Source organism: Scheffersomyces coipomensis, assembly GCF_036884675.1.
Source record: "Scheffersomyces coipomensis strain NRRL Y-17651 chromosome Unknown DFJ63scaffold_2, whole genome shotgun sequence".
Lineage (NCBI taxonomy): Eukaryota > Fungi > Ascomycota > Pichiomycetes > Serinales > Debaryomycetaceae > Scheffersomyces > Scheffersomyces coipomensis.
Window position 1 is genome coordinate 356568 of NW_027042893.1, and position 24374 is coordinate 380941.

The following is a 24374-nucleotide window of genomic DNA, read 5'->3' on the forward strand; positions in this document are numbered from 1 at the left end:
ATGATAGATTGATGGGTGTTATGGTATAATGATGATAAATACGAATTCAAGAGAGTGCTGTAAAAAAGGTTGCAAACAAAATCTCTACGCAGAAAAATTACAGTGTAATATGATCCTTATTGAATAATGATACAATTATGATACAATTCTATCTAAATAGTCCTGCTATATACAAGAATGGGAACTGTGATTAACTCATTCCTTTTTGACCTCTTTCAAAAACAATTCAAATTCGTCTTCCGGATCTAATTCATCATCATCTTCATCTTCATTTTCATTCTCCTTTTGCTCTTTCCTTTCTTCATCCAATACCTTATATTTCCTATTGGCCCTCTTAGATTTACTTTGTTTCAATTTAGTCTTTCTTTCATTTACAACTGCTGTTCGACTTTTATCACCATTAAGCATTTCATCTAGTTTTAATGACATGATCTCTCTGGCTCGTTTTCTATTCAGTTCTTGTGATCTTGAGTATTGACATTCAACCACTAACCCAGAAGGAATATGAGTCAACTGAACTTTACTGTTTGATTTGTTAATCTTTTGACCACCTGGTCCACTACCCCCTTTAATGAATTTCTCTTCTAGTTCTTCTTCTTTAATTAACCATTTTGGTCTAGGTGGTAATTTATGCTTTTTGGGTATGGCTTTGCAAGTAATTGAAGTTGAGAATAGGAATTTACTTTGCAAGTTTATTACCGACGCTATGAAGCGTCCTGATACACGATACGGATGTAGCATACCTATACTAACTAGATAGGTTTTGACTCTCTAATAGTTCTATGGGATCAACCCAATACAGGCATCAAAGGATGTGATTCAATATTTACAGTTTGAAAAGACAGCCATCAAAACTGTAGAAAACGAAAAATTGATTATTTACAGATTAAATCATAATTTTGCAGTTTTTTACAAACGCGTTAACGTCTCTTTTTTTTTCACATTTTAATTTGTCCCAATTAGGAAAATTAAGTGCATCTATCTACAAAATTTCGAACTTAACACGAAAAGTCATTAAAAAGATTTAATAGTTTAAAACATAGTTTATAAACCCATTCAATTAAGCTGCTGTTCTGAAGTATTGGTCCTTATCTTACACACTCGTTACTACGAACAACTTATACAATGTCATACGAAAGAGGTGAAGTCTATGGAGCTCAAGTCTTACAAGGAGAAGATCCTCAAGATAGTTCTCTTAATGAAATCACCAAAGCTTTCCGTTCATTCATTTTAGAATTCAGATTAGACACTCGTTTCATATACAGAGATCAATTAAGAGAAAACTTATTGATCAAGAACTACTTCTTAAGAGTTAATTCAGAACATCTTATTGGGTTTAATGAAGAATTAAATAAAAAATTAACTGATGATCCAGCTGAGATGATCCCATTATTTGAAAATGCTATAACTGATATTGCTAAAAGAATTGCTTATTTATCAACTAATGATGTTCCAGCAGATTTCCCTCATTGTCAATTAATCTTATTATCCAATGCTAGTAAAACTTCAATTAGAGATTTGGATTCAGAACATATTGCTAAAATTGTGAGAGTTAGTGGTATCATTATTTCTGCTTCAGTTTTATCATCAAGAGCCACTCAAGTTCAATTGATTTGTCGTTCATGTAAACACACTCTTAGATTACCTATTAAATCAGGTTTTGGTCAAGTGAATTTACCTAGTAGATGTCAAAAGGAACAAACAGATACAACTCAAGAAAAATGTCCTTATGATCCTTATGTTATAGCCCATGATAAATCTACTTTTGTTGATCAACAAGTTTTAAAATTACAAGAATCTCCAGATATGGTTCCAGTTGGAGAAATGCCAAGACATATTCTCTTACAAGCTGATAGATACTTAGCCAATCAAGTGGTTCCAGGTACAAGAGTTACTATCATTGGTATATATTCTATTTTCCAATCCAAACAAAAAGGTAACAATAACGGTGGTGGAGGAAATGTCGCTATTCGTAATCCATACTTGAAAGTATTGGGTATTCAAACCGATGTCGATATTGGTATCAATGGACAAGGTACTGTTTTCACTGAAGAAGAAGAAGAAGAATTCTTAAAATTATCAAGGTTACCTAATTTATACGAAGTGTTTGCTAATTCAATTGCTCCTTCAATTTATGGAAATGAAGATATTAAAAAAGCCATCTCATGTTTATTAGTAGGTGGATCTAAAAAAGTCTTACCAGATGGAATGAGATTAAGAGGTGATATTAATGTATTGTTATTAGGTGATCCTGGTACTGCTAAATCCCAATTATTAAAGTTTGTCGAAAAAATTGCTCCGATCTCAGTTTATACATCAGGTAAGGGTTCATCAGCAGCTGGTTTAACTGCTTCTGTGCAAAGAGATCCTCAAACTAGAGATTTCTATCTTGAAGGTGGTGCTATGGTTTTAGCTGATGGTGGTGTTGTTTGTATTGATGAATTTGATAAAATGAGAGATGAAGATAGAGTGGCTATTCATGAAGCTATGGAACAACAAACTATCTCTATTGCTAAAGCTGGTATTACTACCATTTTAAATTCCAGAACATCAGTATTGGCAGCTGCTAATCCTGTGTTTGGTAGATATGATGATTCTAAGAGTCCAGGTGAAAATATTGATTTCCAAAGTACAATTTTATCCAGATTTGATATGATCTTTATTGTTAAGGATGAACATAATGAAAGTAGAGATATTTCTATCGCTCAACATGTTATGAATGTTCATACTGGTGGTAAAACTCAAGAACAACTTCAAGAAGGTGAAATTCCAATTGAAACCATGAGAAGATATATTCAATATGTCAAACAAAGATCAGCTCCAAGATTATCTCCTGATGCAGCTGAAAGATTATCATCACATTTCGTTTCAATTAGACGTAAATTACAAATCAATGAATCAGATATGAATGAAAGGTCTTCAATTCCAATTACTGTCAGACAATTGGAAGCTATTATACGTATAACTGAATCCTTAGCTAAATTAAAATTGTCACCAGTAGCTACCGAAGAACATGTTGAAGAAGCCATTAGATTGTTTACTGCTTCTACTATGGATGCTGTTGATCAAGGTATTGCTGGTGATGGTTCCGGAAATCCTCAATTTACCGCAGAAATTAGAAGAGTTGAACAAGAATTAAAGAGACGTTTACCTTTAGGTTTCTCAACTGCTTATAGTACTTTAAGAAGAGAATTTGTTGAGAGTGGTAAGACCAGTGTGGCAGCCTTGAATAGGGCTTTAGATATACTACAAAAACATGAATCCATTAGATTTAGACATCAAGGTAAGAATATCTTACGTGTGGGTGTATGAGTCTAGTTTCTTCTTGTAATCTCTAATTTCATTTCTTCATTGTAATAATAGCTTAGTTTATATTTTGAAAATACATATTGTACATTAAACCTGATATACCATAGATGATATACGCCAACAATATATATAATAATATGCAATAATTTGAACTCTATCTAAGATGTCGATAATAATAATAATAATACATGTTATGAAATAAGGGAAATGACCTTTATAGCGGAGTTTAAGCCTTCAATATGATGATGATAGAATCACCTCTAAGGAATAACTTAGAAATGAATCTTTCCCTTGAAATTGATTTAATCTTCTTACCTTTGCTATTTTTCACCGTTTCGGTCCATAATTCCTTTACATTTTCCAACACCAAATTACAGTGTCTATCAAAAGCTTTGACCTTAGCTATTAGTTTATGATTATTTCTGCATGATATAACGATAGGAGTCTGATTATTCACAGCTGTTTGGATTAATGACATTGGTCCATGAGTAAACTCAAATTCCTCTAATTTTTGTAACTCGAGTTCAGTCAATTCTGATCTTGGACGATCTATAAATTCACTAGATGACATGATGTTAGTATTGGATAATTCCAGGTGTTTCAGTTTCTCTTGGTATACATACCTCATGATGTTGTGGTGTTAAAGTATTTATAAGTATTACGAATTACAAGTTACTGGTATTTATATTTCACATTATATATATATATCTTAAAAAAAAAATAGTATCAAACTTGAAATTCACACGACAAAAATTTCTATACATCTCAAACTGGTTTAATTGATGCAAAATGTTTATGTTTATAAATAATCTATACATAATTATACAGTTTTTTGGAATTGACTTAAAGGAGCAGCTAAAGCTGTACCTCTCTTAATGATATTTTCAATTCTATCTCTCAAAACCTTTGAAGCACATTGAACAGTAAGATTCAAATAGTCAATTTTTGCTTCATTTTTACCAAATTTGATAACAGCTTTATCATCACCTTCTGGGATTAAAGATTCACCAAACTGGGCTTCAAGTAAGGAAGCTATACGATGTACACGACTTGATATTTCAGAATTAGCATGGGCTGATTTCTCAAGTGATATGTCTTCTTGTTGCTCCGATTTAACCTCAGTATGATTATGACTATGTACATGGGAAGAAAGTTTAACTGATGCAGGAGATGCATCAATAGAATAAAGAATAGCAATTACACTATCAGCTAATGAATCAGCCATAAGATTGTCATTAATCCATTCGACTGTTATATACAATCCATTTCCAGTTTTAGTTCGATCTATAAAAATATCGACAACGTCCATTACAACACATTCCCATTCTTCTTCATCATCATTCAAGATGTTAATATAACCAAACATTTGTTCTAAATGCCATTTCATTAACGAGATATCAGCATTAATCTTAACATTTATCTTTGATTTCACTATAGAAGTAGATAATTGTGTATATTCGTGTAAATCTTGTAATTGTAAAAGATTCAAATCAAAATCTTTCGATACTAAGACACCTGATAAGAATTGACCAGTCTTCAAATTTCCATTTTCTTCCTTTGGTTTTTCTTTTTCTTTTTCCTTTTCGTCTCCGTCAATTTCCATTTCAGTCTTAACTTCAGAATCTTCTAATTCTTCAATTTGTGAACTCTTGTCAAGTTCTTTTTGAACTACTTCCTTAAGATGGATTAATTGTTCATCAGCCAATGATCCCAATACTTTGGCAACTTTCAATCCTTTTATACCTATTTTCAATTCCTCACAATTCTTTGGATTATAAACCCTAACTTCTTGATCTGTACCTTTACGAGATGAGTATTTACTTAATAATGCAGACTTTAATCTTCCCATAGGAACTGAATCACCATGCACTAAAATAATCTTCAGAGGTTGTACTTTTTCAATGAATGAAGTATTTTGCTGGAAATCCACATGAGCTGCAAAGGAGATGTCTTGGACGTTTAATCTTCTCGGTATAGTAAGATCTGGATTAACTGATGATTGAATTGTATGAGGTTCTTTTAATAATTCTTTGGCCATGGTACCTTCGACCGAAAATCCTGTCATTACCACCAAATTCTTTGGATCTGGAGCCCATTTTTCTAATAATTGTCTTGAAACACCACCTTGTAACATACCTGGTGATGCCACCACTACTGATGGGCCAAAATCTTGGAACTTCGATACATCCTTTATAGATTTGATATATTTGAAATCGAATGGACTTGATTTTTGACCTGAATTGGTCATAGAAAGACGGATATTATCATTCATGACATTAGTATAAGTTTGATATACTGCCATACACTTTTTAGCTAAACTCGAAGCATAGTATATGTTTATATTCTGAAGATCTTCATGTTGAGACCAATATTCTTCCAAGATTAATAATAATTCTTGAGCATTACCTAAGGCAAACACTGGCATTAACACTCTACCACCTTTAGAAATAGTAGCATGGATATTTTGAGTTAATCTTTTTTCCAATTCCGGTAATGGTTCCAAAGTACCAGTACCAAAAGTTGATTCCGATATAAGAATATCAGGTCTAGTAGGTGGTATTTCTGCAGCATGTAAATGTCTATTTTCTTCACGAGAAAAATCTCCTGTGAATAACACTTTTAATCCTCCAATTTCAATAAAGTACATACAAGCACCAAGAACATGACCAGCATGAAATGCTGTAAACCGTATCCCATCAATTTCAATGGTTGAATGATAATCGATTGTCTCTATTCTATCAAATGAATCCATGATATCATCATCAGTATATAAATTAGTAGATGCATCGGGAGCTCCATCATTTCTATTTTCACCTCCGATAGAAGTAACTCTGACGAAATCTTTTAATAACCATCTATAAACAGCTTTGGTAGCATGGGTCATAAATACTTTCCCTTTGAAATTGGTATGTTGCATGACATAAGGCAAGGAACCAGCATGATCTAAATGGAAATGACTGATTAATAAGATATCAACTTTGCTTAGATCATACTCATCATAATATGGAAATGATGAATGACCTGAAAGAGCAGGATGAATACCAGCATCTAACATCACTACTTTATTCTTATATTCAATGATATGACATGATCTACCCACTTCGTTACAACCACCAAGACCAAAGAAATTGAACGCTTCAGAATCATCTGAATCCTTAACATCAACTACCATCTGATTGGTAAGTTTAACTTCTTGTTGCCTTTAATTTAGCCTGTGGTTTTGATTCTTTATGGTATTTATCGAAGCTTTTCAGAACTAAAAGAAAAATCTCAATGAATTTTTTATATGCAGTTCCAAGTCGATTTTAAGATATAGTCGTGAGAGTTGATATGTATAGTTGATAAATTTGAAGTTTGCAACAACTGATTTAGAGGTTGGAACTAGACGGAATTCAAGTTTAACGTCCTACAATCATTCATAGTTGTATTTGATAGGTGGTTGAAGTTCATTTTTCAGAGTTAGTGATATTGTTACAGTGTGGATAATTCAGATCAAACGCGTTAGAGGTATCAGAGTCTACATGAGAGAGGATGAAGTTAAAGCTTAAGACCAACAATACAGAAAGTCTTAAGACGGCATTGTCGTTGATCAGTTCATTAAGAAAATATATATTATTACGATTCACCCCTGATATCTTGTATGTGATTCTGGTCAATGGTCAATCAATCAGTCAGGAACCTCAAGTTTGGTGTAAATTGAAAATGCATGCTATCTTTAATCAAATTGAAATCCAGAGTCTTCGAGATAATACCATCCTGTTAGAAGTCAATGTTGAATTATTACTTCAAACGTTGAGGAATTTCGATAAGGCCAATAGTGATGGGTTGAATATACGACTTCAAAGAAAAGAATCGACTGGAGCTCAAGGTGCAAATTCAGGAAATAGTAGAACAGCTTCATTAGCTTTATTCTATTCCAACATTAACGTCAATGCTAGTACTATCAATCATACATTTAGAATCCCGGTCAAGATACTAAAGAATACACAAGATTTGTTGCTTTTAAAAGAACCAGAATTGCATGATATAGATCTTATCATAAAGCTACCGCAAGAATTCGTATCAACGTATAGGAGACTTGATAAGTTTAAGCGATCGTCAAGTAATGATACTGTTTGTATAAAGGCGAGTAGGCGAGGAGGTGGATTTTTAGGATTTGTTTTAGAAGAAGAGGGTAAATATAGAGTTACCATTAGTTGGAATGAGAAATTAGAAGTTTTAAAACCATTTCAAGAAAATGTTGAAGGTGAAATGATGATTCGAACTGAATTACAACATATTAATGGAGATGCAGGAAATATCGATGAGAATGATCCTGGTGAAGATAAAGAAATAGTAGTAAGATTGAAAGATTGGCAAATGGCTTCGAAAGTGGTTTCTACATGTAAGACAGTTTACTTATTACTTACTGCCAAAGAATGCGTGTTACATTGTTTACTAGAAGATTCTGATGAAGTAGAGATTATATATTACATAAGTGGTATACGAATTAGAAATGCAATGGAGTATTAAGTCAAGTCTGATTACATTCTAGTCTTTTAAAGATCTTAAAATAGGTTTTTTTTTTATATGTATTCATGGAAAAGTATATATAAAAATAATGTATCACATATTGGGATATATAAATTTATAAAAGTAAGAATACCAATTAAGCAATTGGATTTAGTATAATTTGTATTTTTCATCATCTTTTGATATGTTTTTCATTTAAAAAAATAAAGCACTTAGATTGTACATATAATTTCCAAGGATGAAGTTTTTTTAAATGAAAGAAATAATGCAGTAAACATAAAACATTCTAATAATATTAATAATAAACGTTAAACATTGAATCTAATGGTGTTCTTCATGTTCTTCTTCGAAAACGAACCAGTCTTCTTCAGCAGCGATAGATGAACCAGAAGCAGAAACAGTTTCAGTTTCAACTTCACTTGATTCATATTCAGATAAAGCTTCAGTTGGTAATTCAGATGATGGAATAGTGGCTTTAGCAGGTAATTGGAAAGCTTTGACGGCACTTTCTAATTCTTTAGCAGAAATAGCAATTGGTTTGAATGCTTTGATTTGTTGAATGTATAATTCGGAAACTATATTGTTTCTAGCTGGAGTCATTGAGAATAATCTCTTTGAAGCTACTGAACGCTATAAAGAAAAAATGAGTTAGTATAATTAATCTATGAGTAGATAAGTCGGTGAATGTTATAGTAATAGAATGTTCCACTTTGTATTAATCTCTTGTTGGGATAAATGATATTTGACAGATAAATGTGTTTGGATATTCAATCTTGTGATATTATAGATTACCCCAATCACTTAATTTGAGCCCAATTGATAAATTTCAAACACACAAGTTCTAATTGACATGGCTGACTTTCCATACGTCATGTCTTTCAAATCATTCATCTTATTGATAGATGTCTGTTGATGAAATTAAGACACTATTACTTCATTAATGTTGATGATCTTATGGATTCGATTACGACATCCCCATACCGCCAATGAATAAAATTCCATTCATATATTCATTCACTTGACCCAATGATACAATAAATACATACAATAACAGGTCTAAACATGATTGACTTTCTATTATTATGCTATTATTTGATACAATCAACTTTACCATTAGGTTTATAATGTCAATATTTTCATTCATTTTTTTTCCAATAGCGATTTTCGGGGGTCGTGTAAATTTGATCAAATTTTTGGTTAGTCCTTTAGTTATACACTATCAATCATCTTTTTTTATTGGTCAATTTTTAATAGTATGTGAAGTCACGTTTTAGTGATCATGTGATTGGATTTTTTACTATACACTAATTGAAAAAGAAGAATATATAGATCTATCTATCACCAATTGATTGTACACATCTTCAATCAATATACCTCAATAATCAAGATGCCAAAGTATTATTGTGATTATTGTAAATCATATTTGACTCATGACACCATGAGTGTTAGGAAATCCCATTTAATAGGGAAGAATCATATCAAATTCTATTGTAATTATTATGAATCAAAAGCTAAAGAAACAGGAGTTTGGAATGAAGTTAATAATCAAGATAGTTCTCAGAAATATGAAATAACGTTGGATTATTTAAACAGAAAGGCACCAGGATCTTCATATGATTTGAATGCAGTGAAAGATCATGATGAATTAATGGTGGATCATGATACATCCTCTAAAAAGAATGATAATGATGAGGAAGAGGAAGATGAAGATGAAGAAACTTTGAAATCATTCTTACCTCCCCCTCCAAATTTACAAGGCTTACCAGTTCCACCTCCATCCTTTTACAATTTCCAAGATGATTATCAAAAATCATTACTGAAACATATCAAGATTAGTATGGCTAATAATATGTCAAATGGTCTTTAGTAATGACTAGTATAGATTCATAAGGGTTTTTGTGGTTTTGGGTAATTTTTGGCGTTTATTGTAAAAGGTTTATCTTGTAGATATGTAATATTAAATAGATTAATACATGTAAAAAGTACAACTACAACAATACAAGATAAGGTAATGTAATGTAAAATAAATTTATTTATATATATAACTATAAAAAGAGGAAAAAACTATATAAAATGATGAATGATAATAACAATTGTAAACAACAATATATAATCACAAACTTTAATAAAACAAACAAAAAGGACTTAATGTTATGTTGTTGTTGTTTTTTTGTTTTGAATTTCGTTTAATAGTAATAATTAAACAAAAAACGATGAAAATAGATGAAAAAAGGGGGAAAACATTAAAAAATATAAGCATAAAACAAAATAAAACATAATTATCTATTGATATTAGGCTTTAATATCTATAATTGGTTAATTAAACTAATAAACAAATAAATGAATAAAAGGAATATTTATTTGATTTAATAGGATTAATAAAACAAAAGGGGGGTTTACTTATAAATCAGCATCATCTTCATCTGGTAATGGTAAAGCAGTAGCTTGTTCCATTTCTTGTTGATATTTTTGCATTAAATCAGCATCAACTTGAACTTCTGGTGGAGCTAAAGCTGGAGAAGCAACGAATTCTAATTGAGGATTACCAACTAATTTTCTTGCTAACCAAAGGAAAGGTTTTTCAAAATTATAATTTGATTTAGCAGAGATATCATAATATTGTAAATTCTTCTTTCTATGGAAAGTAATAGTTTTAGCTTTAACTTTACGTTCTTTAACATCAACTTTATTACCACATAAAACAATTGGAATGTTTTCACAAACTCTAACTAAATCTCTATGCCAATTTGGAACATTTTTATAAGTAATTCTTGAAGTAACATCAAACATAATGATACCACATTTACCATTAATATAATAACCATCTCTTAAACCACCAAATTTTTCTTGACCAGCAGTATCCCAAACATCGAATTTCAATTCCCCAAAATTAGTATGGAAACCTAATGGATGAACTTCAACTCCTAAAGTAGCAATATATTTCTTTTCAAATTCACCAGTTAAATGTCTTTTAACAAATGTGGTTTTACCAGTACCACCATCACCGACTAAAACTAATTTAAAAGTTGGAACTTCTTGAGTAGCCATTATGCTTGATATATACTATATTAAATTGATTGATTCAATAAAAGAAATCAAATTAATTGATAGATTAAAATTAAAAACAATCGAAAGGAAAGGAAAGGCAGCGCTAAGGATCAAAACAACAACATTTTTTTTTTTCATCAATAAAAATTTTTTGAATTCTCATCAGCACTCAGTGAGAGTAAGCAGAATAGAAAATTAAGGAAGGAGACAGAAAATTTATCAAATTGTTGGTCATGTGATAAGTCGTGTGATGATGGGTCATGTGATTGAGAATTCGAATTCCTCTTCATACGATATGGAGGCATGGATGTGTTTTAAACGAGAGACTAAAAGTCATAAACGGTATGAATCGGGTAATGAAATGTAAAACTAAGACAGAATGAATGAAAAGAATGAAGGACCACAATATATACTAATAATAATTTTCATTTATATGTATGGAACATATTGTACATTAACTGTTTCGACTTCAGTTGAACCCTGTCTTACCCTCCATCCAAACTTTAATCGACTTGAGGTAAGAGGTCACATTATTAATAAAATATACTCAAACGCGTCTATGATTAAAGTATAGAAAACGTAATTAGCAGCCTTACCTATTTTATACATTCCGTTTATGCAGATTTGGCAACTTTCAATTTCGTCATATAAGTGATTTCTAGCCTGATAAGTTAAACTTTATTAAAATATCTCGAGCTTTAACCTCCTCGAAATATCTAACCTTGTCTTCCAAATAATAGGAGTCGATTATTGAAATTTAGAGCCATACGTTGTTTTCATGTTTTTTAGTCTATACTATTCTATTATGGTTGTTGACAGGATATATGTATCCTTGGCAAATTTGAATTGACTGATCAACATAGATTGACCTACTAGTCTAGACTATATTCTATCAATGTCAAATAAAGGCTTAAAATTGAATGATTATAAAATAAAAATCTTACAACGTCATAAATCAATCAGTTAACAAAAATAAACGATAAAATATGAAAGCTTAATTCGAAATAGACAGGACAGAATAGAATAGAATGTTAGATTTTCTTTTTATTTCAAGCTTTAATTAGAGTTGGATGGTAATTTTTCGGTTTTATCCTAGTTAAGCTTTCTTCGTCGATAGTATAAACATTAGGGGTCTTATTTGATTTTGAATTCTCGATATAACTTCATTCTACACTAGCCATAAATAAGTAAATGTCAAGTTTTTTTTTTTTTTTTTGCTTAGTTATATTTATTTTTAATTTTTTTTAATTTTTAATTTATTTTTTTTATTTTAATTATTTTTTTTTTTTATTTTCATTTTGTCTTAGGGCTCTTTTCACAAGCAAATCTGACGAGTATAGTCTTACCTTAATTCATTCCAAATTGAGAGAGACTGAGAGATCGGCCAAGCTCAATTCGTGATTTCATTACTATTTTCAAGGGATCAACAAGATAAATGGTGTTCTATAACTGACTTCTAAGTTAAATTCTGTGTCACTTTTAACTCAAGTATCGTCCTCGAATTATTTTATTTTAGTTTTTTTTTTATTTTTATTTTTTATTTTTTTTTATTTAACTAGTTTATAAATTTAATTTTTTTTTTTTATTAATTTTTTTTTTCCTGAAAATTTGAAATTTTCAAGTTCGTTTTTTTTTTTTGAAAACTATCACTGTTTTAATAAAGCCTTTTTTCCACATAATATTATCTAGATGTTAATCTGATAGGAAACTAAACCCACAATGTGTATAATCAATCACAAGATAGATATAAACAGTCGGACTTGTGCCATCCAATTGTCATTAAAAGAAAATAAAAAACGACTAACAAAGTGGCTGATAGTGTTACGTTTCCTTAATTATTCACCCTGTTCCCGTTCCCTCCACGCCGGACCATAACCATATTCACTTTGTGTATTAGCCTCTCCCTCTACACAAGGCTAAAATAAATTGATAAAACAAATAAACAAACAGATAAGTAACCAATAACTACATGGACCCCTTTTCAGCCCAAAAGCAATATTATGTATCTGGATTAGAGAAATTGGGGTTTAGCTTAGGTACAGACAATCCCTTGTCATCCTATTCCTCCTCTTTGTCCTTGTCCTCTTTATCCTCCTCCCCATTCTTAACAATAAATAAAAATAAAAAAAAATAAAACCTGAAAAAAAGAAAACACCAGTTTGGAGTAAAATATTTCTAAAAATAACCCTTTTTTTCACTTTACTATAAATAAATAATTTGCGAAAATTTCAAAATTTATTATTATTATTATGTAAATAAGTAGAGTTTCTATTGTTTGGTAGATTCATGATATCCTCAATATCATTGTCATTAAGCCAATCAGGATAAAAATAATCTTCGATAATTCAGATTATGCAATAAGTTAGAACTGGCCAAAAAAAAAAAAGGATCACCCATGTAAACTATGCAAAATTCAGATACAATACAGGAAAAAAAAATTCCATTCCTTGAATAAACGTTTATGGAGGACTAATACTTAATCGAAAATTTTAGAGAGCATTTCGTAATTACTGCAATGATAATTTAAAAACCCAATTTTTGAGAGATGCAAACTGTAATTAGAAAAATCAATTGAATTCGTTGTAAGTTGAGTAAAGTAATTTGAATTAAATTGAATTGACTTGAATTGTTTTACTATAGAATAGGCAGAATTTCCTAATTAGGAAGTGTAATGAGTTGTATGCAGGCACAAGGGGGATAATACTAATAATGAGAGAGACAGAGAGTATAATAATGAGACAGAGAGAGAGAGAAAAAAACAGAGTAAACTTTTCTAAACAATGGAGAAAGAACAAAAAAAAAAACAATTTAGGGAACAAAATCAAAAAAAAAAAAAGAATTTAAATTAAAAAAAAATTAAATAAAATAAAATGAAAAAAAAAATGAGCTCATACTAGAAAGTTATCTCCCGATTAGGAAGGTGGCATTCCACAGATGTCGCTCCGCACCCCATAAAAATAACGAAAAGTTTAAGAGAAGTAAATAGAAAGAAGGTGAATTATTATTGAACGCATGTTAGAGAAGGTAAGACTGGATAAGACAGGGTAAGACAGACAGACAGACATACAGATATAGTTTAGAACAGTCTTATTATGAGCAAAACCGTTCCAACCACAACCAAAAAGTCTCTTTGATTAAAAATATCCTGGCGGATGAAGTCTGGCTATTTTTATAGAGAATAACTTCTTCTTCATCATCTACTTCTTTCAGTTGAAATAGAAAGGTTTAACGAAAATAAAAAAAGAAAAATCTAAGCCGATGGAACATCACTATGACGAAATCATAAACCTTTTTTTTCCACTGTCTATAAAATAGAATTAAAATATACGTATATAATATGTATGTACATACGTCAGGCATTTGACTTTTAGTTCAATAATTATTATTATATCATCGATATTATCTATATGATTTATAATGTACGTAAGAAAGAATGAATTAAACAACAGAGCCGTATATCCAAAAATAAAAATAAAAATCAAATAAAATCAAATAAAAATAATAAAAAAACGAATGAACAGTACAGATCAGAACACCGATCACTATATATTATTCCTACTTCTTTCACAAAAATAATAATCATCAAATACTATTATTTAAAAAGAAACAAACGATTCGATTCGTATTAAATAATTTAAAACGTACGGGTTATTTTAATTGAAATATGAAATTTTACTAAAAAAATACTTCCAATTCACATCATAGTCATCGATTCATTGATTCATTCATCTATCAAAATAAAGTAATAGTAGCCAGCGATTTTCTTGAATAAACCTGCAAGACTACTTAACAACCAACCAATTTTTAAAATTCGTAGCCGTTTCTTAGTTCGTAAAACAGAGGAGAGACATTGAGTGAGTGAGTGAATGAATGAGCGTGGAGATATGCTTCCATATTCTCCTATTATTTCTCGTAGTTGAGGTCTAGAATATTTCAGATGAAACCCATCCCAGATGATATAATCAATTATTAAATCTAATGTCATGTATTTAAAACCTAAACTACTAAATTTACATCAACAAGGTGTATCTGAGCATCAAACATCAAGTAATTCTTTTGCATGAAGAAAAAAAGTTCTTATATTCTTCTACTGTTTCTTTTTTTTTTTTTTTTTAATTCTTTTTTTTTTCTTGACTTTAATTTTTAATTTTTTTTCTGTTTGTTCTTTTTTTTATTTTTTATTTTATTTTTATTGTTTTTTTAATTTTTTTTATTTGGTATTCTTCGTTTGCGAATGTTCGAAAACACGCTTTTTTTGAGGATTTAGTCGAATTATAAAATACACCGCAGACGAAGTTTCTTTTAATAAAAAAAAGTGAGCAGAGGGAAGCCTATGACGAAGGTTGACTAAAAAATAAACCGACCACTAAGGCAAAGGTCGCTAGAGAATAAATTATTGATTGATTGAACTCTCGTGAGGCATTAGTTACTGATATATTTTACATTGGCAAAAAGAGGACAATAATAATAATAACAAATACCTTTTGCGACTTCATTCAGTTGTAAATTAAGTAGTGAGTAAGAAAATGTCCCCAAAAACCAAGTTTTATTTTTAGACCATCTGGAATTACTGTTTTATTCTATTTAAATATGTATGATTAGGTAAAAAGTTTAAGTTGAGATCAAAGTTTGTAAATGTTAAATTATTTACTGAACTTTAATACCAAAAAAGAGAAGGTTGATAACAAAAGTTTATATGTACTGAAGGTTAGGGAAGAAACAGAGATTTAAAATTCGCAATTTTATCTATTAATCGTACATAAAACAGAAGCAACTTAAGATTTACGTTTTATTTTTTTTTTGCGTTTGTTTTGAAATGTATAAAAAAAAAAAGAAAAAATAATAAAAAAAAAAAAACGATCTCAAGCGTGTATAACATGTAAAATAGTTAGTATGTAATCAGTTAATTTTTACAGTTTGATGTAGTTTTTAGAGAATTTCAAACAAAAAAATTAAAATTAAAAAAAAAAAAAAGAATTAAAAAATTCATTTAAATGAAAAGAAAAACGTATACAATAAGAAATTAAAAAAAAAAAAGAATTACAATCATTTTGTTTTGTAGTAAATGTTACCTGATAATAATTCAAGCACAATCTAACATAACTTAACAACTGATCATTTTCATCTACTTATCCCAATATGAAAGAATAAAAACACCGCGAACAATAATATGAAGAACAATGACACAGGTTCATTTTTTATGATATCTTTATTATTATATTAATGGATATTTTGTTGTCTGTCATTGTTCTCTATTTTGTCATTTTTTGTCCTGAAAGAGGGATATATTTTTCCAATTAGGAGCAGTTTTGTAAGTACGTAAAAAATCAACTCAAGTTTAAGGTGAAGAATGACATTAAACTAAAAATAAATTCTAAAGGGAAAAAATAAAATGAAAGCCAGATTTGCCAGATATTGAGTTAGTGTGTGAGTGTGAGGGTGAATGGGAGAACCCTTTTGTCATATATCTATCTAAGTCACTTTTTCATTTCTTACTTCCCCCTCCCAAAAAGTAAATCTAGACTTAATAAATGTATCTAATTGTGAGTTTGGGGTAGTATACGTCAATCTATTCTGGAGAAATTCAAACATGTAATTACTTACTTACCCACTCACTACTTCTATTTAACACCCCCTATGACTTCATAGCAGTCAAAAATAAAGAGAAAATAAATTGGAATTATTAGCTGAAATTTGTTAAAATTCTCATGACAGCAATACTTTGAACTGTAACTAAATCTTTTTTTTTTTTTTGACAATGATAGATATCATTAATAAATCCATAATCTGAACAGGTAATCGTTTAAGGAGATTATTTTCCATCGCAATTATAAATGCGCTCAACTAGATAGATATAGTTGGATACGTAAACATTTTCAATTTCTAACCATTGAAACCTTGCTATAATTACTTTATTAGATAAAGAAAATAATTGAAATATTCATCAACTCAAGTCCACATCAATTCAAATTCAAATTCAAATTTGAAAACGAAAAAAAACTCGTATTTTGAATATAAGAATAAATTCCGCTATTAAATATTCATCCCTGTTTCCCAGACATACTGTGTGTGTCTGAGTGTGAGAGAGAGAGTTTGTGTGTGTGTGTGTGTGTGTGTGTGTGTGTGTGGTTGATATCCTCAATAAATAATAACTTGGACAATCAATGTGTTAAAATTAAATTAAATTAAATTAAATTAAAATAAATTAATCCTCTCTGTGTGTGTGCCATTATTCTGAGTGTGTTTGTGGACTCCTTCCCTTCCCTTCCCTTCCTTTTTTTTTTTTTATTTCATTCTTTAAATTCGTTTGTGGGAGGTTTTAGAGAGAATAAAAAAAACAAAATAAGCCATTTTTTTTTAGATTTAATAGTTAATTAATTTTTTTTAATTTTTTAATTTTTAGTTTTTTTTTTTATTTTTTTTGTTTTTTAATTTTTTTATTTTTATTTTTATTATTTTTTTTATTATTTTTTTTTTATTTTTAGTTTTTAAAGAGTATTGGCGTGTACTTTTTTTTTCCTAAAAAAGAACACAACAAATTTTTACAACACAGTTCTTTTTCCTCTTTTACTTTTTATTCTTTTTATTTTAGAGTTAACAATTCCTTTTCAATCACTTCTTTCTTTTGTTATTTTAAAGTCATATCATTTATCATATCATCAGGAGTCATATAGTCCCTCCATTTTCCAAAAGAACATCTTCCAGCATCAATCAAGTGGGTTATCGAATTGCTTCAATCAAACTCAACTCGACATTTTCCATCAACCCTCGTTTTCTCACACTTATAGTAACTATCTAAAACTGTTGCTGCCAAAGCTTGTGTGTTGCCATCTTTTTCGTTTTTTTGGTCAGCATTCGTCTTTAATTACATTCGTTCATCGGGACAAGTCATCGTATCAAGTATCAATATATCAAACTATCCATTCCACTCCACTCCACCCCTCCCAATTTTGAATTTAAGTGTTAATCTTATTTTTTAATGCATATATCGATCTAAAGTATAAAAAATCAAATTTTATGAATACTTAAAATACTTATCAAAACATAGCATATATTTTGAAAATTAATCCTTAAGAATAAAGAAGAAATCAAACATTACCGTTATCGATAATTCTAATTCAATCGCTAATATTTTAAATATTTTCCCAATAACCACCACTTTTCGATATACTCATATATTATAATCGGCTCATACCATATTTCGTCCGTTTTAATTCCCCTTCCTCCCCTCATTTTAACTCTATATTATGATGTATCCTCATCAATCTATATATTATCACAATCAACAACCACACCCGCAGCATCCATCATCAGTTCATCATTATCATAGTCACCCTCATTTGTCTCATATACATACCTCTGCAGCTAATAATGGTGGTGTGGTGACGTCAAATGGTCATAATGCTCCTCCTTTAACCCCGTTAGACTTAACTTATAGTCATTCCATGATACCTTCAAACTTATTAGTAGGTTCTCCCTACTTTGCTCCGTCATCTCCTAATCCAAATGGTTATTTCACTCATCAACAATATCATACTCAACCTCAACAATCTATTTATCAAAATCATCAACATACAATCCAACATAATCAATACCATGAAATTTCTCCTCCTATTCAATCTCCTTTAAGATCAAGAGGTGGTTCTACCACAAGTTTAAGTTCACATTTTACGAGAGGAAGTAAGAATTATAGTCATAATCATCATCATCATCATCATCATCAAAATCAACATCAATCTCCATACTTGACTCATTTAAATAACTCCAATTCTATATCAAGCACATCTCAAACTTCATATAATAGAAATTTGGATAATTTAAATTTATCAAGAACTATAATATTAAGGAATTTAAGTGAAGATTTAAGTTTGAATGAATTATTAAATGAAATTGAATTTGGTCCTATTGAATATTGTAAAATGTTTTCAAAACCAACTCCTGAATCAATGCTTGAAAAAGATTCAACTTTAACTAAAAATTTAAAAGTTTGTTATATTTCATTTATAAATTCAAAAATTTCAATCATGTTTCATTTAAAATATCATAAAAATGCCAATAGTTTAAAAGAATTTAAATCGGCTTTAAAGGATTCTAAATATTTAAGAATCCAATTAAATGATTCTTCATCCAATTCATATCCTACTTCTTCTAATTATTCCTCTACAAGTTTAACTCAGTTAGCTTCTGATGGAACTGCATCTTTATCATCTCATAATCCTTCTGTTGCTAATCAAGATTATATAAAGTTAAAGACTTTAAATTATATTATAGAATTCAATGCATCAAGATGTTTAGTAATTAAATTTTCCATAAGTTTAATTCATGAAGATGTGATTAATAAATCAACTGAAGATAGATTAAGAGATTTACAATTATTTATAAATAATCAATGTTCGAAATTTGGTGATGTGGAAGAATTTAAAATTTCTTTTATTGATGATGATGAAGCTGCTGAAAGCAATTCAGCTAATGGTCAACAGCATCAACAACGTCAAGATATACCGGCTGAAGTAGACAATACTGATGAAGATCGTACTTTTGGTAAAGTATTGGTCCATTTTACATCGATTGATGCTGCTATCAAGACTTATGAAAGTTATTTAAGAAGAATTCAACATGATATTCAAAGATTAATAAATAATAAAGAAGGTGCTTCTAAAAAACGACCTTCAAAAGATGTTAATGAAGTTAATTCAAAGTATGATATTAAGTTTAATCAAGTTTATTTCCATAAAGATAGATGTGATAGAACTGAAATAGAATCAACTCCAGCTCAAAATGGTATAAAATCGAAAAAATCAGAATCTGATTATGGTTTACCCTTAACTCAACAACATATTCATGAATTTAATCAAATCCCAGAAGAAGATTTCATTAATGGAGAAGTTGACGAACAACAACTTGTACAAAGAAATGATCTTGAAGGTATAGAAGAAGATAATGATGAAAGTGATGAATCACCAAATGATAGTGGAATCGTAATAGAAGCAGGCTTGGATCTTATGGAACATCCAGAATTAATAGATGAATCAGAATTATCTCCTTCAATCAGTCCCCCACCAGTAACAAATGATGTTGATGGCACTAAGTTAAATGGTGAAATAATTGATGGAGGTAATTCATTTGATAGTTCATCTTCTAATTCAGGTTATCCACCTACTCAACTTTCATATCTTTCTCATAATCAACAACATCCAAATGGTCATATTAAATACGCAAATTCAGAAATGATGAGTCAATCTGGTTTATACCACACTAATTCTCATGCTATAGCAATTGCCCAAGTTCAAGCTCAAGCACAAGCACAAGCACAAGCAGTTGCTATTGCCGCTCAAAATCAATTAGCTGTTGCTACTGCTGCTGCTGCCGCGGCTACTGCTCAAGCAAATTCAGTGCAAATGAATCCTGATTCATTAAATGTTGGAAATAGAACTATCTATTTAGGTAATTTACATCCAAATACAACCATTGAAGAGATTGCTAACAATGTTAGAGCTGGAGGTTTAGTTGAATCGATTAATTATCATCCTGAAAAGAAAGTTTGTTTTATAACATTTGTTGACGCTAGTGTTGCATTAAAATTTTACCTTAATCATCAAGTTTTACATCAATTAATCATTCATGGTTATGATATAACAGTTGGATGGGCCAAACAACATAGTGGTCCTTTAAGTAGAGAAATTGCTCTTGCTGTTACTGCTGGTGCTTCTAGAAATGTCTATATTGGTATTAGAGTAGTTAAACCTAATGAAGATGGATTTGAAGAAAAACCAAATAAGACTGAAAAAGTTAGATTACCAAATGAAGAATTATTAAGACAAGATTTTTCCAAGTTTGGAGAATTAGAACAAATTAATTTTTATCATAATAAAGATTGTGGATTCTTAAATTTCTTAAATATTCTTGATGCTATTAGCTTAGTTGAAGTTTTTGAAATAACATCTTCAGAGGTTGCCATGGATAGATTAGGTCGTTTATTGAAGCATTGTTCTAAAGATGAAGTTGAACACTTATATTACAGATATAAACCATTTAAAATTAGTTTTGCTAAGGATAGATGTGGTAATCATCCTAAATTCAGTTTTAAGAAGAAATTTGGAAATGAATTAAATGGTGCTACTACTTATCAATTATATCATCAAGATCAACAATACAAACAGTTTTCAAAAGCTAAGAATAATAAGAATAGATTAGTTAATGGAAACGTCCATCATGAAAGTGTTGTTGAAAATTCTGAAGATGTTAATGGTAAAGTAGAAGCTGAAGAAATTGTACCTAAGAACGTTGAAAATGAAGAAGTTGTTGAATCTACTGAAAAATCTGAAGAGAAGAAAGATTTTACTGGTGAAACTATAAGTCCTGAAGCGGCTATGGTTTTCGGAATAATAAGTGAATCTGAACAAGCTAAATCAGAAGCAGTAAATGAAACTGAAGACAGAAAGACTGCAGATGTCCCTCCATCAGTTATAGATGAAGATGACGAAGATGATGATGAAGATGAAGACGATGACGATGTTTCTATCATAATCGGTTCAGATGATACTACTTCTACAACTGCTCATAATAGCAACGACTCTAAGAAAGTTGAAGCTGCACCAGATACGAAAAATAATAAAGCTAAGCATTCTTCTGGTAAAAAGAATTATCGTTATGAAAAAGTTTATCATTCCAAATTCAACATATCAGATTCATCAATTCCATTAAGAAGATCATCAAGAAATTCTTCAAATGTGTCATTGAATACCCAATATATGAAGTATCAACAACAACAGCAACAACAAGTTCAGCAATCACCATACATGCAACAACAACCAATGTTCTATTATCAAGCTGCTACTCCAGTTGGTCCTCAAAGTCTTTCAAGAGTAAGTAGTCATAGTTCATTCAGAGGTCCACAATTTGTTCCTGCTACAACTTTTGCTGTTGCACATACTCCAACTTCAGGATATTTCACCCCACAACCAATGATGGCTCAACCTGCTTATCCAGCATACTACCAATATGCTCAACCTCCAATGCAACATATATCTCATCAGCAAAATAATTCTCGAACTAGAAATGGAAAATCTATTTCATCAGGTTCGCAAGTGATGGCTCAATATTTAGCTAGAGCTCAAAATGATAATGCTTACTATGGATCTAATATGTTATCCAATGACGTTGAATATGATGAAGACTATAATGATTATGAATCATTTCCAAAAAATGGAAGTGTTGTCTCATTGAATAGTAGTTATCATGGCAATGGTCGTAAGTATAAACGTTAAAGAATTTGTATTCATATGCTGTATCGTTAACAATCTAAAACATTTCAAAAGTTTTTTTTAAAAAAAAATAACAAAAATTTATTGGTAAAAAAAGTTAAATATTCTTACTAGTATCGCTTTTACTAGTGCTGTTAATGTGAATAATAAAAATTGTAAGATTCCAGGGCATTTTACATTCAAATCTGTTTTATAATCCTGATTTAAATTTAGGAAACATTATAACTCTACTTATAGTTTAAATAGTTTAAGTTTAATTAATAAAATAAAATTAAAAATAAAATATAAATACAAAAATAAAATATATTGAATTAAGAATTTGTACATATATATACATGGTTAAACATCGACATCTAATGTTATAGCGGCATAAGTTCCCAACACTGATCCTAAAATACCAATGATTATACCTATACTGACAAGTAATTTCTTGATGATACTGATTTCATGATAAAATACCTTTAAATAAAACATAAATGGTAAAGTAAAACAAATGGTGAAACAAATGGCAGAACCTAAGAATGAAACTAATTTTCCAAATGAATTGAACAATAATGATACGATTAATAAAAGCACACAAAATACTGCACGACTCATTATTCTCGATATCTTTCTAAAGAGGATTATACTTGAATTATGTCTATTGATATGAGAATTGGAGACTGGGGATGAACCATTGAATTCCTTTTGTAATAATAAATCATCATTTAATCCTAAGAAATTTTCATAGACAGTGATGATTGGTTTGGCAATCAAGGGTAATTTTGAAATTGGTAATAGCCCCATTAATAAACATAAAGTAGGATTGACCCATACTGGATAATCTTCATTATGCATCAAGTTTTTAATGATTGAATCTTCACATTTTAATCCATACATTAAAAGACCAATGATTCCAATCCCATAATCCAAAATAAAAGTAATGGAAAATGAAACATCACTACTTTTATTAAACTTTTTAGGATGTCTCATATCTCTATAAAGTTCAGGAAATACAGGATGTCCACCCCATGGAGCCATGAATATACCTAAACTTAAAAATAAGTAATTATAATCCATAGGCCATAAATTGAACATTTCAGGTTGAAAAAGTGATCCTGGATTGGTATCAATGGAAAACCCACATATAATCACAATTAAAATGACAGTGAGTGTACATATCACTCCTAAAAGACTAAAAATTGATAATATCGATAATGGGAATGCTGATAAAAAGAATAACAAACTAACAATGAAGGTTTTAAGGACAGGTTTACTTATTTGAGGAAGTAAAATATTAAATGAATCGGAAAATAAAAGAATTAAAGATAACGATGCACCGGTAAGATCAACTAAAAAGATGGCGGTAACGATTATTGCTATTATTGGACCACCGAATAAATGAGCTATATCACCATAAGTGTTTAAAGATGGGTTTCTATGTAAGATTTTCCCCAAGATTTTAGCGGTAAAATTAGTTATAATAGCACTGGTAAGTAATAGTAAACTACCCAATACCAATCCTGAAACTTTGAAACCATAAGGTAAAGTTAACATTGCAATGCCCATCAAGGTATTGATTGAATTGAATATGGTTTGCGGTACAGTAGAATCACCAGTGATAATACTTATTGAATTTGATTTTATAGATGCAGCAATTGAATTTGAACGATTTCTGAATAATGGTGATGTCTCAACTGGAAGATCATTACCAGGGAAATGAAATGAACGAATATGATTATAACCATGAGCGCCAGGAGATGACGGTACTGAAGTAGCTCCGTATTCTTCCACTGAAGAAGACTCTTCATCTAATCTATAATCGATAGTGACTTCCCCTTCATCACGACCTTCTAAAAGAGGAGACGTATTAGGAGAAATTTCATCATTGATTAAGAGACTAGGACTTCTTTCTAATAAAGTTGATCCGATATAAGATTGAGCTCTAGCATATGAATTTGCAAAATTATTAATAGAGTTAGGGCCACCTATATCTAAAAATGATTGTCTTCTATTCTTACCTGACGGTTTTGGACTTCCTTCAATAGGAGGATAAGACATTTGAATATGAAATGATTAAAATGCTCGAATATCTTTATAATTTAAAACCAGGTGAATAAATGAAACTGAATTTTCAATTATACGTTGATAATGTAAGGTAAAGTATATGGATAAGAAATTAACGATCGAAATTAGACAAAGGTAAAACTGAAATGAAAGGAGAGGAAAGTATGAAAGTTAATTTTTAACAATGGCTTGGTT

At 30.0% G+C, this 24374-nt stretch overlaps 10 protein-coding genes across 10 annotated transcripts; 4 read left to right on the forward strand and 6 right to left on the reverse strand. All coding sequences in view use genetic code 12, as the record gives it.

Moving 5' to 3' along the window:
* Nucleotides 1-127: 127 nt before the first annotated feature.
* DFJ63DRAFT_58069 (uncharacterized protein) lies at nucleotides 128-933 on the reverse strand. The gene has a single exon (XM_064908954.1). It carries the CDS (start codon nucleotides 739-741, stop codon nucleotides 196-198), a length of 546 nt encoding a protein of 181 aa, XP_064763340.1. The 5' UTR covers nucleotides 742-933; the 3' UTR covers nucleotides 128-195.
* CDC46 (MCM DNA helicase complex subunit) lies at nucleotides 934-3424 on the forward strand. The gene has a single exon (XM_064908955.1). It carries the CDS (start codon nucleotides 1126-1128, stop codon nucleotides 3310-3312), a length of 2187 nt encoding a protein of 728 aa, XP_064763341.1. The 5' UTR covers nucleotides 934-1125; the 3' UTR covers nucleotides 3313-3424.
* Nucleotides 3424-4033, reverse strand: SMD2 (mRNA splicing protein). Its single transcript, XM_064908957.1, has 2 exons — nucleotides 3933-4033; nucleotides 3424-3869 (listed from the first exon to the last, which is right to left on the reverse strand). The coding sequence occupies exons 1-2, from the start codon at nucleotides 3935-3937 to the stop codon at nucleotides 3536-3538; spliced, it is 339 nt and encodes a 112-aa protein (XP_064763342.1). The 5' UTR covers nucleotides 3938-4033; the 3' UTR covers nucleotides 3424-3535.
* On the reverse strand, nucleotides 4034-6661 carry DFJ63DRAFT_58072 (cleavage polyadenylation factor subunit). Its single transcript, XM_064908956.1, has one exon. It carries the CDS (start codon nucleotides 6479-6481, stop codon nucleotides 4130-4132), a length of 2352 nt encoding a protein of 783 aa, XP_064763343.1. The 5' UTR covers nucleotides 6482-6661; the 3' UTR covers nucleotides 4034-4129.
* MEC3 (Mec3p) lies at nucleotides 6529-7844 on the forward strand. Its single transcript, XM_064906819.1, has one exon. The coding sequence runs from the start codon at nucleotides 6841-6843 to the stop codon at nucleotides 7819-7821; it is 981 nt and encodes a 326-aa protein (XP_064763344.1). The 5' UTR covers nucleotides 6529-6840; the 3' UTR covers nucleotides 7822-7844.
* Nucleotides 7845-8931, reverse strand: ATP14 (F1F0 ATP synthase subunit h). The gene is made up of 2 exons (XM_064906820.1): nucleotides 8868-8931; nucleotides 7845-8451 (listed from the first exon to the last, which is right to left on the reverse strand). Exons 1-2 carry the CDS (start codon nucleotides 8883-8885, stop codon nucleotides 8143-8145), a joined length of 327 nt encoding a protein of 108 aa, XP_064763345.1. The 5' UTR covers nucleotides 8886-8931; the 3' UTR covers nucleotides 7845-8142.
* On the forward strand, nucleotides 8932-9818 carry DFJ63DRAFT_317385 (uncharacterized protein). The gene has a single exon (XM_064906821.1). The coding sequence runs from the start codon at nucleotides 9209-9211 to the stop codon at nucleotides 9686-9688; it is 480 nt and encodes a 159-aa protein (XP_064763346.1). The 5' UTR covers nucleotides 8932-9208; the 3' UTR covers nucleotides 9689-9818.
* A 403-nt stretch (nucleotides 9819-10221) lies between these two features.
* On the reverse strand, nucleotides 10222-10869 carry GSP1 (Ran GTPase; the record flags this gene model as incomplete). Its single annotated transcript, XM_064904845.1, has 1 exon — nucleotides 10222-10869. The coding sequence occupies one exon, from the start codon at nucleotides 10867-10869 to the stop codon at nucleotides 10222-10224; it is 648 nt and encodes a 215-aa protein (XP_064763347.1).
* Nucleotides 10870-18116: 7247 nt separating this feature from the next.
* DFJ63DRAFT_311339 (uncharacterized protein) lies at nucleotides 18117-22136 on the forward strand (the record flags this gene model as incomplete). Its single annotated transcript, XM_064905734.1, has 1 exon — nucleotides 18117-22136. One exon carries the CDS (start codon nucleotides 18117-18119, stop codon nucleotides 22134-22136), a length of 4020 nt encoding a protein of 1339 aa, XP_064763348.1.
* Nucleotides 22137-22472: 336 nt separating this feature from the next.
* AVT1 (Avt1p) lies at nucleotides 22473-24173 on the reverse strand (the record flags this gene model as incomplete). Its single annotated transcript, XM_064907886.1, has 1 exon — nucleotides 22473-24173. The coding sequence occupies one exon, from the start codon at nucleotides 24171-24173 to the stop codon at nucleotides 22473-22475; it is 1701 nt and encodes a 566-aa protein (XP_064763349.1).
* Nucleotides 24174-24374: the final 201 nt, after the last annotated feature.